The following is a 14,002-nucleotide window of genomic DNA, read 5'->3' as shown; positions in this document are numbered from 1 at the left end:
AACTATTAAGAATAAACTGTTTTAATCATAAACGATTTGCATTCAGATTATTTCATAAGAAATGTCTAAACAGAAATAAATTCAAGATTCTAGATAAATATAGAAATAACTGTTTTAGTAATTTCAGAGATTATAATAATATGTAATAATATGTATATAGTATTATTTTAATCTCGTAAATTATATATTCCATTCAGAAAGCACTACAGTGCTCTTTTTATGCTATGTGAGGGTTTTTTTGGCAAAAGCACTCGAACCATCTATCTACTGTTTTTATATATAATATAATATCTAATAATTAATATCTAATTATAACAATTTAATTAGCCTTATTCTTAAAATATGTTGATGTGCAACATTTTTGAAGAAAAAGCCTATATAGGTAGTTTGCATTTTAATGATAAATTTCTATTAAAATGAAGACCCATTTTAATGTGTAAGTAATTGATTAAAATTTTTTAAAAGGTAAAAACTCTTCTTAACTTAAGTACGGGTTTCAAATGAAGATTTAATTTTAAGAGTCATAACCATAACCTCTTGTTTAGTGTCCAATGGTGCAGATTTGCAGTTATAGTCACAGTCACACTTCAAAGCACTTCCTCAAGGTGTCACGTAATGTGCATGTGCAGTGTGCGCAACACTATGTTGCACTACTAATTCCAATTATTTGGTTTGGTGTTTAGGTTTTTGTAAAAATTTTTTCAAAATTATTGACATGCAAATAAATAATTAGAAAAATAAAAAAAAATAAGGTAAACAAAAACAGACTTATTTATGTATTTCATTTTCAAACAGTTTAATGCTGTAATAAAATTTTACATATATTATAGAAAACATTTAACTATTTTTTGCGACCTCTCCAGAAACTTCGAAAGATTGTATTAAGAATATATATTTTTTTTTGATGTTTTTAATGTTAAAAATATTGATTGACCTAGAAAATGCTTATAATTTATATTTTAAGTTTAACTTTTATTACTTATTATATATTATTACATATATTATTATATATTATATATATTCTGTTCTATGTTTTTTCAGTTCAAATACCAAAGCGTTTCAACATCGCTGTTATGCTTTTCATGGCTTGCCTGATGAGCTATGTGATGCGAGTCAATCTTTCCATTAACATCGTAGCAATGGTGGAGTCAACCGATGCCAACGCCACAGAACCTTTACCAGACGTAAGTGATTTATTTATTATTTTTATGCTCTTAGCTATGTTGACAGTAGCAAACCATAAATAAAAATCTGGATCGGAATCGTAAAATAAAAATACTCAATTTTAGAAATACTCGTATTTATTTAATATAAATTTAAACCACAATTTCTTTTTAAGAAGAACATAACCCTTAATTCTATTAAAGTAATTTTATATAAAAAATTAGCTTGTGGTTTTCAAATTTTAAATAATATTATTTCTGTGATTTCAGTTCTCAAAAAAAAATTGTATTTAATCCATTAGATATTTTAAATATACTCATATTCTTAGGACGTGTGCGAGTTAGGCTTAGTTGCGTTCTCGTTCTAAATGAGGGAAATTCTAAGTTGTGCCGATAATGTTTCGATGTAGTGATGTGTCGATGCGTGTTGATAAATGGCTAAATGTGTACAGTGCAAAAAATCCCAAAGAATCTCCCATTTGGTTTAGCATCAACTTAGCTAACTCGCATACGTCCTTAATGCACTTTTCAAAGTGGTTCTATCGTTTTTTATTTCAAGAATATATATATATACGATATATATGATATATACGAAATAATGTGTGTTAATAAATTTTTTCAATTATTTTTTTTCTTTATTGTACCGAACAGTACGGACCACGATATAATTGGAGTCAAAGTGATCAAGGCCTCTTATTAGGTGCTTATTTTTACGGATATATGATTACATCACTTCCAGCTGGTATGTTAGCGGAGAATTTCGGAGGAAAACCGGTAGCTGGTTTCAGTTGTCTTGTCGCTGGTGTTCTGACTATGTTAACACCGGTTGCAGCTACTTGGGATAAATGGGCAGTATTTGTATTACGATTTGCTATAGGGTTTTTCACTGTAAGTTTTTTATTTTTTAGTAGTATCCAAACTAATAACCATTTATATTCTTTTTAATACTTTAACAGGGTGTAGTTTATCCATGTTGCCATAACTTAATATCAAAGTGGTCACCACCAGATGAAAAAGGAAAATTTGTAGCTTCACTTATGGGTGGGACCTTTGGTACAGTTATCACTTGGCCTATAAGTGGTCTTATCATTGAGAATATGGGTTGGGATTGGGCATTCTATATAATTGGCATATTCGTTTTATTCGTGGTTGCTATTTGGTTTATGGTTGTAGCCGACAGTCCAGCCAAACATAAGACAATTAAACCTGAGGAGCGTGAATATATTGTCAAAAGTCTTGGTGAAACAGTTAATGATAAGAAGGTATGATTACATTATTTTTATTTTCAGTACAAATATTAATAATATGTCAAAAATATTTATTACCTCCAGAGATGGCCACCATATAAAAGCCTTGTTGTTTCTATGCCTTTCTGGTCTCTAATGTTACTTCATTATGGTAGCATGTGGGGATTGTTCTTCTTGCTTACGGCAACACCTAAATTCCTTAGCGAGGTAAGATCTTAATAATTAGTTTTTATAGTTATTTGAAACTTAATTTTTTATTTTTTTATTTATTTAAAGGTTCTAGGTTTTAATCTATCCTCGGCCGGCTTCCTTTCCAGTTTACCTCACTTAGCACGTCTTATTTGCGCGTTCGGTTTTGGTTCCTTAGCTGATCTTATAAGACGCAAGGAGTGGTTAAGCGTAACACGCATGCGAAAAATATTTTGTTTACCCTGTAAATAACGCTTACTCCGTTGTTGTGATATATTATTAATTTTTGTCTTCTTACAGCACATGTCATTCCCGGTATTTTCCTTGTACTACTCGCTTTCTTCGGTAAGGATCCATATGTTTGTGTGGCAATAATGACAATATCCTTGGGCTTTAATGGTGCTGCAACAGCTTCGAACCTCCAAAACTCTCAAGATTTGGCACCAAACTATGCCGGCACACTATATGGTATAATAAACTGTGTAGGCACTACTCCTGGTATATTCTCTCCAATGATAGTTGCACACTTTACCAAAGATAATGTAATTACATAAACTTCTAAAATATGACATTCTTTTTAAATATTAAAAATACTTTTTTAGAATACTATTGATGAATGGCACTACATTTTCCTGATTGGTGCTGCGGCTTACGTAATCCCAGCTTTGTTTTACTGGATTTTTGGGTCGGGTAAAATACAAAAATGGAACGAACTGAACAATACTTCATCGCGCGAGGAAATAGTTAACACGAAGTTGTAAATAAAAACTATTCTTAATTGTCTGCAATCATCCTACCGCAACTGAAAGTATTTTAATGACAACACTTAGTATATATTAGTACTTGTATATTATACCTATGTATTCACAACGATATTGTGTCCATTTAATTTTAAGACTTCGGAGATATATTTCGCCAAAATAATCAGATTTCTGATTTAAATTATAATTATAAGTTTCTATATTGTTAAGATTTAGTGATAAAAATATATATTTAAAAAGAAATGATGTATAAATATTTTATTGTTTTATTGTCGTTTCTTCACAATATAATTTATGGTAATATCACAACAGATTTTTGCAACTACAAAAATTCTGGGCAGTGAGTCCGTTTATTTACCCGCTATGGATGATCAAAGATGACATATGAAGAATTATTTGAGTTTTGCATTTTTAAAATAGGACCATTTTTATACCCTATAAGAACTCAAAGGGAGTCGTAGAACTGGCGAAGCTCCTGCCATAGTAAAAAGAACGCCGTGTATGTGTTGGATAGTAAGAAAGCATAAGTGAGTCTATTTTATCGTCCTCCCCACAACTGCAATACAAAATAATAAACAAAAGATGCAACCTTCTATTGTGTCTCCTCAAATGGTAGTGATCTGTCAACAAGCCTAAAACACGACTCAAATGTTTCCGAAGTCTTTCCTTTTTGTATTAAATTGCTCAATACAAAAAGAATTCAACTACTGTTTTTCATGATGCTAGTGGTATGCTCACATTCTTTAGATGTTCTAAATGCTTACCAGTAGTACGTCGTCTGGCCAACTCATCTACTTTGAAATTACCAAAAATATCCTTATGACCGAGAACAGAGAGAAGAGATGAGTTAAGAGAGAGCCCTAAGTCAATATTTCCTTCACAGATGTGCCAAAAACTGTCCTGGATAAAAATAAAATACAACTCACCGACTTTTAAACAGCTTCACTGTCTAATAGTATATATATATTGCCATTAAATATATTATCTACTTCATCTGCATTCAGGTGTTCTCATCCCAAAACAGAGATGTGAATACCCTACTTAGGGGTGTAATCCTACCTATTCCTCTGTGTGCCGTCAACGAACCCATAGTAGCTTTAATAATCTTGCCAGTTAGTAACTGACTTATAAAGTTAATCAGTGTATTATCAACACCCAGCTACTAGAGTGCAGCAGCTATTAGGAAGTATTTTGTTAAGGCGCGTTTAATACCTATAAAAGCAACTAGACAAAACTCCTTTAATTTAAAAGATTTATTAAAGATATAAGTGATAGAATGGAGAGCTCTCTCCACAGATTTCTCTTTGGTTTGAGCGTGTTAAAAGAGAGATCAAAGTTTAATAGAACAAAGTCATTTCATTGTGGCTATTGTGAGAAGTTTTACCTACATTGAATATAAAAGTAACTCTAATTTCCTCCCATTTATTCGGAAAATAGTTGAAAAATAAACAATGTTGTAAAATGACCAAAAGCGCTCGAACTCTATCAAATGTAAATCATCCGATCCTGGTGGTTTGAAGAGTTTAAAACTAGTATCTATAGGTTTAACTTTATAGAGTTGACCCATGAGAGATTCGAACGATTAACGGATATATTCCTTAAAACTGCAAAGTATTTCTATAAAAACTGTAAAATATTTATTCCGCGTTTTATTTGCTTTATCAATTTGTACAGATTTAGAAGATAGGTGTCTTCCTAGGATATAAAGAAGGCACTTGTCATTTTTTGACTTGAAATATTAAACTTATAAAAAAAATGTTATATTATTTATATATTCTAATAACGCACATCTAACACAGAAGTATATTGGCATACCCACCTCTTATTTCACGCTATGTTCATTTCTTTCTTGCTTCTGGTGTTATTAATATTAATTTTTCTGGGTTTATAATCTCTTTTTACCGTTAATACCAGCATTTGTTCATTCGAAAAACAAGTAAAGAGATACTCTTATGCGATTGCTTTTAATGGAAAACAAATAAAACGCTTGAATTTTATTAATTCATTAAAGTGCAGTTATTGCTAATAATATTCAAAATTCAAACTAAATTATTTTAACGTGTTTATACGCAATACTTTTGCAATATCAATAAATCCGAACACATCACAAATGTTCCCTGATGTAATCCAGTTGGAGCTTAATAGTACTACCAAATCATTTGTGTTTCAGTGTTACCAAGTCATTCATATTTTTGAACAAATAACTTCGTAAATATATAAAAAACGTTTTCAATTGCATTTAAATTCTTTAAAAAATAAACAATAAATGAATAATAAACGGTTTGAGCTTATTTTAAAAATGAGTTTAAAGTAAGAATCAAATTTGTCTTTATTTTTAATATCGACTACTTCAGAGAAAAATATTTTAAATATAATAACTTAAAAACTAAAATATATTGAAAATAGTCCAGTAGGGATGCCATTAAGAGCAAAACGTTTCTATAATAGGAATTGTTAACATTTTTTTTTGTGCACAGTATTATATACATTTTAAATTATTTTTTAATAATTTCACTTAGAGACGTGCTAAGCTATTTTACTAAAAATGTTTAAATGGACTGACACAACGCTGTTTTTTGTTTACGTTGTCTACGTTCGCTACGTCTGCGCCAACTAATTCGCTGCGAGTTGTATATTAAACACGTAATGTATGTATACATTCGTCTGTTGGTGACGAATTTTTATAGCTTCGCTAATATACGTCATTTAAAATAATGTGAATGTTGTAAAGGTAAATTAGTTACTTGCAAGTACTTTTTGGGTACAATAAAATAGGCGTCATACTCTATTTTTAAATTATTCTACAAGTATTTTATTTTCAGTTCATCGAAGTTATTTATAAAATTAAAGAATCAAATTTGATCTCATAACAAAAATAAATATTTATATTTTGAATTGTATAAACATTTTGCTAAAGAACAGTACATATATTATAATTGTAAGCATTTGCTTTTGATGCGAACATTTTACGATTCGTTTGACATATGGTGAATATGCCATCAACAGTGCTGCCAAGTTATTTGCATTTGTATGTCTTTGTTTCTTTGCGGCTGATTTCTATTGTGCACATTCGTTTTACTTCTGCTTATTGTCTGAACGGCAACAGTTGTGGTCCGCAGTTGTAAAAAGTAATTTGTTTCATAGTTAAAAGACCTTCGATTGTTCGAAATAAAAGTGGAATACAATTGAAAGTCATCAATTTATTAATAATTATTCAAAATGTCGGAGGTAGAAGCTGTTCAAATTATTGCGGAATCATTGAAACAACAGGTTAGTTCCGAACTTTGGAGTATTTTTTTTCTGAAATTATTTTTTTTATCTAAATATTCACTTATACATTTTGCGAATATGTGGTTTATTGGCCCAAATGCAAAAATTAGGTAAATATAAGGCTTTTGCATTGCATAAATTTGGAGTCCTTGCTAATAATGTTAAATGTAAAGATTATCAAAATGTTTATCAAACAATAAACTTTATCAGACTTAACAGTTTTCAAAATCTGTACAAAGTTCAGTTTGATTGCGTTTGCGATTATTGGCAACCGTTTATTTTTCCACCCAACCAGCTAACAAAACACTTGATAAAACCAGCCAAAAATAATTCTTAATCTACTCAATGTTAACAGTTAGCAGAACAATTCGTGTTCAAAAATGTTACGCCTATGTTCGAACAGGAAATGTTAACAAATTTACTGATCGTCAAAACAATTTACGTAGATTAATCCATTTATTATTTTTTACGTATTGTAAATGAGTATTTATGTATAACAGGTAAATACAATTTATCTTACTTGAAACGCCACTAAAACGTCATAAGCATTTATCTAAAGTAATGTGAATGAATCTTAAAAATCACTTTAAAGAACTGCAGCCTATAAAAGTACAAATAAATAATATATATTTCTTCCAGGGTATCGAATATGTATTTGGTATTATTGGCATACCAGTTATTGAACTTTCAATGGCCATGCAGGCCGCAGGACTCAAGTACATTGGCATGCGCAATGAACAATCTGCTTGTTATGCAGCACAAGCTATTGGCTACTTAACAGGCAAACCGGGTGTTTGTCTGGTAGTAAGTGGACCTGGTTTATTACATGTTACCGGTAAATTAAAATACTTAATTTCATTTATGAACACACACTCTTATCAAACTCAACTTTTAGGTGGTATGGCAAATGCACAAGTGAATTGTTGGCCGTTGATAGTAATTGGTGGCGCAACAAATGAAGATCATGAAGGTATCGGTGGTTTTCAAGAGTGCCCACAGGTAGAACTTTCACGCCCTTACTGCAAATATGCTGCGCGCCCACCTACAGCTGCACTTATTCCTTTGCATGTAGAGAAAGCGGTTCGTTATGCTACTTACGGCCGTCCTGGTGTTGCATATTTGGATTTCCCTGGCAATATTTTGCAGTCCCGTGCACCGGAAGAAAAAATTTATAAAGCTTTGGCACATCCTGCTCCACCACTTGTGTATCCACCACATGATGAGGTAATACGCGCGGTAAATTTGCTTCGATCAGCTAAGCGGCCTTTGGTTGTGATTGGCAAAGGTACATCATAACACTCCAAAATTCAAAATTAATGCATACTATCAACAGAACGCTGATATAATTACTAAATATTTGTTATTTTTAGGTGCCGCTTATGCTCACGCAGAAAATATATTACGTCATTTCATTGAAAATACCAACTTGCCTTTCTTACCATCACCAATGGGTAAAGGTGTTGTTTCAGACTCAGCGCCTCAATGTGTGTCTTCAGCACGTACTTTAGCACTACAGAAAGCCGATGTTGTACTCCTTTTAGGAGCACGTTTAAACTGGATTTTGCATTTCGGTCGTCCACCACGTTACGACAAGGACGTTAAATTCATACAAGTATGATAAATACTCGAACTTCTCTATAACAAACTTCTATAAAACGAGGCTTTCCCTATTAGAAATAGATATAAAGTACACAGTTTTAGCGTTCTACTTTAATCTCCTAAAATTATGATTTATGTATAACAAATTTCCTCTATAATGATGTAAAGTTTTGTTTCCCTACGGAGTTGCTATAGGGGGGTTCGACTGTATTCGTCTGAAATGAATATTATATATTTATATATTTTCGTCATGTCATATATAGGTGGACATTTGTCCGGAGGAATTGCATAACTCTGTTATATCAACAGTGGCGATACAATCAGATATTAAACCATTTGCTGAGCAATTGTTTGAGCAGATGAATGCGGTAAATTTCCACTTCTCTAATGAAAATCCCTGGTGGCAACAACTTGCCACAAAATGTGCACAAAATAAAGAAGCTGTACAGACAATGTCTAAACAAATAAGTGCCCCGTTGAATTACTACGCAGTATTTCATCATTTACGTGAACTCATACCACGTGATGCAGTTATTGTGAGTGAGGGAGCTAATACTATGGATATTGGACGATCTATGCTTCTAAATATATTACCAAGACATCGTTTAGACGCTGGTACTTTTGGAACGATGGGTGTTGGCCCTGGTTTTGCTATTGCTGCAGCATTATTTTGTCGTGATCGTTTCCCTGGTAAACGTGTGGTATGTGTTGAAGGTGATAGTGCCTTTGGATTTTCAGGTATGGAAATTGAAACAATGGTACGTTACAACCTGCCTATAACGATTGTGATAGTGAATAATAATGGCATATATGGCGGTTTTGATCAAGACACATTTGATGCAATTCGTAGTGCCGGTGACCTGTCACAGGTGTAAGTTTATCATATATTAAGAAAGTCATATATATATTTATTGAATTTCTGATCTTTTAGTACTCCACCATCAGCATTGGGTGTTCAAGTCCACTATGAAGAAATGATGAAAATGTTCGGTCTGAAAGGTTACTTCTGCAAGGAAATCGTAGAACTACAATCAGCGCTTAAAGAAGCACAAAAGCTTACAGATAAACCAACCATAATTAATGTGGCTATAAATCCCTCATCGGACAGAAAGCCACAAACATTTAATTGGTTAACCGAATCGAAATTATAAGGAGTCATCACTAATACCTAAACAGCAATAAATGTATCAGTGTTAGAAGAAACTAGTAGCCTTTCAAACTGCATTCCAAGTAATTTTTATTTTTTCATTTTAATTTGTGTGTGCGTAGAAAAGTAGAGTTAACTAAAATGTTTTGAGAAATTCGTATTTTAGACCCATCAACGATAATGGATTCTTTAATATATAGCATTGAACTGATTTTATATTCTAAGATTAATCATTTAATAATGTGATCTAAAGCACTTATTATAATAGTATAAAGTCAGTTAAATAATTCAAGCGGTAATTCAGGGTTCCTGTTCAAAAACTTGTTTTAAAATATATTTATTTATTTATTTTTTTATTTTTTTTTTTGTATATAAAAGTTAGTTTGGTTTTTATAATTAATTTTTGTGTGGTAGAGTTTTTTATTAATGCACATCGTTCTGGTTTGGGTTCTTATAGCATTTAAAAATCTTGTTAATTTTATTTGAGAATTTTTGTATTTGAAAAAATAAACAACACTTATTTTATATTATGCAGAAACTATATGTATTAAAATATAAGGTAAGCAAAAAAAAAATTTTTTTTTAATTTTGGACTTTTTTCTCTTCCATAAGGGGTCACTCTGTTTTTGGTTTAATTATGATTAATTTATTTTATTTACTTTACAATACAACTTCATTGAAATTTCGTATTTAGTTTAGAACAGTATTTAATTTTCTTCTTCAATCTCCAGGACTTCCTTTTCTAATCCTAATTCATCTAAGAAGCAAGCGAAATTAATTAAGCGACCTTTGTTTAAATTTGGAATCTTTGGACACAGTTCAAAAGCAATATTCATTGGTGGTATATCGCATACTCTGCCACATCCCATGTCCAAGAAGTTAATAAAATCGCAAACTTCTATATCACCGCAAGAATTACGACTCAAAACTTTTAATATATTATCTATAAGCTCAGGGCCAAATGGCAACCGACAACCCTTAAGTGTAGAGCGTATTTTCATTTCTGAAACAAATGGTTTTTGGCCCGGATTTAAGTGATATAAGTGCTCTTTTAATTCATCTATTGCATTCCACAGGTTGCGTTTTATTTCAAGATGCGCCGCAGATCGTACATATTCTCTATCACAAGATAGTATTTGTTCTTTCTCAACTCCGAAGTACCGACATAACGTAATTACTTCGTGATTGGTAATGCCATTACCCAAAGAATCAGAAAGTGCACGCTTAACCGTTTCATAATTTATAAACTTCATTTCTTTAGCACCTTCAGCTGTTGCTGGTAAACATTTACCTACGAAATCTTTGTAGTTGGGTCGTATAGCTTCGCGCACTTTTTCCATAATTTTCTTTATATCAGAGTTCGGGAACTATAAAATATAAATTGTTTTTTAACTAACAAACATTTTGTTTAAAACGATTTTATAATACCTCACTACAGTTGTGTTCCATATACATTAGAGTAAACTCGTCGGCCGATACAACAGTGAAAATGAAATCGTTAATATTCATAGTTGCGCCAATGTAGAAATTACTGGCTTCATAGCATAATGGTCGCTTGACACTGAACCTCTTTTGGCCAGGCAGCTCAATACGGGTACGTTTTAAGAATTCTCCACCTAAGAAACCAGAGTTACGAATTGCGATCTCGTAAATTTGAATTGTGTCATCAGCTAAATAGTAGGAAATAACAAACGACCGTTCACAATTTTCCGGTATGGTTGATAGTAGTTTGGCACCAAAGCGCAGTATATAACGCTCATAATTATACCACTTATTGAAATCAATACGCGGTGGTTTAGGTTCAACAGACTTACAGTTGCCCTCTGAATCTTCATATGTGCCCCAACCATTATATGGAGGCAGAATGCGTTCGACTACTTCTTCGACTTCTTCAATCTCACGTAGTGGAACAGGTAATGGGGTGAAATCTTCAATGCCATACTAATTTAAGATAATATGAAGATATGTAAAGCGGATACGTAACTGTGCGATATAAGATTATAAATTATTTGTAAAGCATACCTTTTTTCTATAGTACGACCTAGTAAATTCATCGCAATCGACTAACATAACTGCACGACCGAAAACATTTATTACAGCTCCTATTTGAAGATCGCGATCGGAGTAATAGAGTACTTCTTTGCATCCAGTATTTAGTGGGTCTATAACATAACGTACATCTCGTACACCACTACCTAAAACATTTAATACAGTTTGTGGAGTTTCCTGCCCTGGAAGTGGTAATGCATATGTTTCCTGTAGAGAAATAAAAAGATTTTACATTAAAAAATATTAACAAAAGTATATTTTTAACAAATAAAATAAACTATAAATATATATTACTCTGGGTAGCCTAGTACGACGTAAAAAGCTAGCTGGGCCCTCGCGACCCGAATTTCGAGGATAAATTTCCTTGATGTCTATTGTATCATCGGCTAAATAGTAACACAATTCCAATCTGCGTACATCTCCAAATTCTGATCGATCATCCCAATAACCATGAAATTTCAATATTTGTCGGTCGTATAGTAGAAACTGTGTGAAAGGATGTTTCTTCGCTGGTGGATTCACAATTTTTATGCCTTCACGTTTACGGTATTCAGCTGTCGGGTCTCTAAATAATATATAATTGCAAAATATTATCATTGTAATTGACTTTCATTATTGTAATTGACTTACGCTGGTTCATCAATAGGATCCGGTACTGATATTCCTGCACGATTCAAGAAATTACGCGTGAAACGGTCGCAGTTTGTTATATGATAAACCCGATCATATATTTGCACTGTAGCATCCACATTTAAATCCAAAAGAGTTAAAAACTCTGATTCGCATGGTGGTGGCTTTGGTATGCGTTGGCGATGCACTAAACAACCTTGGGGAATACCAGAGTTTCGCACACAAGGCTCTATAATCTGCATTGTACCATCCTCCAAGTAGAAGTAAATTTTTACTTTGCGTACTTGGTAAGGGGCGTGATAAACCTCTTGCAATGTTTCCTTGAAATAGGCATGAAAACACAAACATTGTTTATCATATGCCAACCAAGGAGGCAAGCGCGGACCGCTTTTAGGTGGATGCAGAGATGGTATTTGCACTGGCGGACAATTCGGATCGGCTATCATGCCATTCGGTTCTACTAGTTTCGGAGGTAGACGGTCATTTAGCATACTAATACCCTTGTAGGTCATAAAGTTTTGCGGCTTCGGGAAATGACTTTTGGACAACTAAAATATAAGTTCAATTAATTCAAATTCATGATACAAAAGCGTGCGTAACTTACGTCCCGGAAAAGTGAGCCCGGTAAGAGGGGCATGCCAGGAATACGAAGCATCTTGAACGGCTTAAGTTAAATTTTTTAAAACAAAATAAAAAAATTCTTGAAAAATATATGAAATTTTCAAAATCAGTGCAAAATTTTCACAGTCGTTTTAAATTTCGATGACTTTAGTGTTCTTGGATGATTTTGGCTTCACTTTTGAAAGAAATATTTTGTCATAATATTTTCAATAATTTTAATTTGTTTATTAATTCAAAATGCTTTAATTTGAAAAAGTCTAAGATAGTGCGATTATTACCATTAAAATTGAAAAAAATCAAACAAAATATTAATCAAGTACTTCTCTATAGCAATGCCAAGGTAAACATTTTGGGCTCCAAAACAGTTGCTATGAAAGGTCTTGGTTTCAAAGCAAATTCCAGAGGTTAAATCAATGGAAATTATATAGAGCACCTTAGTAACGGTGAGCAAACATTATTGTCAATATTGGTATATGTGAACATATTTAGGATTTTATAAAAATTATCGGGCAAACCATCATCAGTGGAATTTTATTTTAAACCGCAATCCAGTGAGTTACAAAAATTGATGCCAAAATCTTGCTATAGTCAAAATACTATATCATAAAGAATAATTACATTCAGAGATAAAAAGTAATCACTTTAATAATAATACGTATTATCACTTCAGTAATAAAAAATACGTAAGAATATGTTTTAAAAATATATTTACTTTTGTTGTTGTATTTGCTGCAATTATTTAAATCTGTATATTTCTTTCTTATTATGTTGAAGCTGTTTTGAGCTAGTGCACTTAAGCACTTATACTCTTTTTTAATTCGAGGTATTTAAAAACCCCTCTTTACACCTTGACTAGATTATTGTTTATCACTTCATCAGACTAAGCAATAATTGACCTCAGATCTGCATACCTCCCCGCGCAGCCTATAACCATTCTGAGATTTGATAACGCGGTGTTGGTAAGTCTGTCAGTTTTCTTACCACACTCTTAATGTAACATAGCGCATATAGCTCCAATAAATAAGTGCTTATTATATGTTAGTGTTATACGCAACACTATATTATATAACGTATTGAAACTAGAAATTCCTATTAGTTAGGTTTATGTCTATTTAACTTAGACGTAGGGACTGCTGGGAAATTTAACGTACACCATTTCTCGTCAAATTGCCAATTAACAAAACTAGCATATCATGTTGCTGGAACATGAACACATTGCACATGGTCTATTATTGTCTCCTGACATGGACATACATTTCTAACTCAGCAGAGTGATACATCTTGACGAACCTTAAATACTAGAAAGGCAACTTTCTGGATTTAATA

General features: G+C 32.3%; 3 protein-coding genes across 3 annotated transcripts in view; 2 read left to right on the top strand and 1 right to left on the bottom strand.

Moving 5' to 3' along the window:
* LOC119685326 (sialin-like) overlaps window positions 1-3,538 on the top strand; it is a 41,848-nt gene extending 38,310 nt beyond the window's left edge. Inside the window, exons 3-9 of the mRNA XM_038099574.1 lie at window positions 1,042-1,184; window positions 1,815-2,051; window positions 2,120-2,425; window positions 2,495-2,617; window positions 2,687-2,843; window positions 2,900-3,141; window positions 3,202-3,538. Of these exons, the coding sequence (XP_037955502.1) occupies window positions 1,042-1,184; window positions 1,815-2,051; window positions 2,120-2,425; window positions 2,495-2,617; window positions 2,687-2,843; window positions 2,900-3,141; window positions 3,202-3,360 (1,367 nt within the window). The 3' untranslated portion in view covers window positions 3,361-3,538. The remainder of the gene's footprint in view (window positions 1-1,041; window positions 1,185-1,814; window positions 2,052-2,119; window positions 2,426-2,494; window positions 2,618-2,686; window positions 2,844-2,899; window positions 3,142-3,201) is intronic.
* A 2,754-nt stretch (window positions 3,539-6,292) lies between these two features.
* Window positions 6,293-9,520, top strand: LOC119680124 (2-hydroxyacyl-CoA lyase 1-like; the record flags this gene model as incomplete). The annotated part of the gene is given in 6 exon segments (XM_038092799.1): window positions 6,293-6,630; window positions 7,270-7,465; window positions 7,526-7,915; window positions 8,001-8,242; window positions 8,493-9,100; window positions 9,161-9,520. Coding segments are annotated over 6 exon segments (1,707 nt in total). The 3' UTR covers window positions 9,381-9,520.
* Window positions 9,521-9,612: 92 nt separating this feature from the next.
* LOC119680123 (EF-hand domain-containing family member C2-like) lies at window positions 9,613-12,868 on the bottom strand. The gene is made up of 6 exons (XM_038092798.1): window positions 12,660-12,868; window positions 12,056-12,603; window positions 11,720-11,990; window positions 11,399-11,632; window positions 10,805-11,317; window positions 9,613-10,743 (listed from the first exon to the last, which is right to left on the bottom strand). The coding sequence occupies exons 1-6, from the start codon at window positions 12,708-12,710 to the stop codon at window positions 10,084-10,086; spliced, it is 2,277 nt and encodes a 758-aa protein (XP_037948726.1). The 5' UTR covers window positions 12,711-12,868; the 3' UTR covers window positions 9,613-10,083.
* Window positions 12,869-14,002: the final 1,134 nt, after the last annotated feature.

The sequence above is a fragment of the Teleopsis dalmanni genome, chromosome 2, assembly GCF_002237135.1.
Source record: "Teleopsis dalmanni isolate 2A chromosome 2, ASM223713v2, whole genome shotgun sequence".
Classification (NCBI taxonomy): Eukaryota; Metazoa; Arthropoda; class Insecta; order Diptera; family Diopsidae; genus Teleopsis; species Teleopsis dalmanni.
The sequence above is the reverse complement of the archived record's forward strand: the minus strand, read 5'-3'. Positions and strand labels throughout refer to the sequence as shown.

Excerpts from the sequence above, each read along its gene's own strand:
- LOC119680123 (XM_038092798.1), bottom strand. The coding sequence starts at position 12,710 with ATGCTTCGTATTCCTGGCATGCCCCTCTTACCGGGCTCACTTTTCCGG. Across the intron at positions 11,633-11,719 it reads GTCGTACTAGGCTACCCAGA|GAAACATATGCATTACCACT; the intron begins GTAATATATATT and ends ATTTCTCTACAG. Across the intron at positions 11,318-11,398 it reads GGTCGTACTATAGAAAAAAG|TATGGCATTGAAGATTTCAC; the intron begins GTATGCTTTACA and ends ATCTTAAATTAG.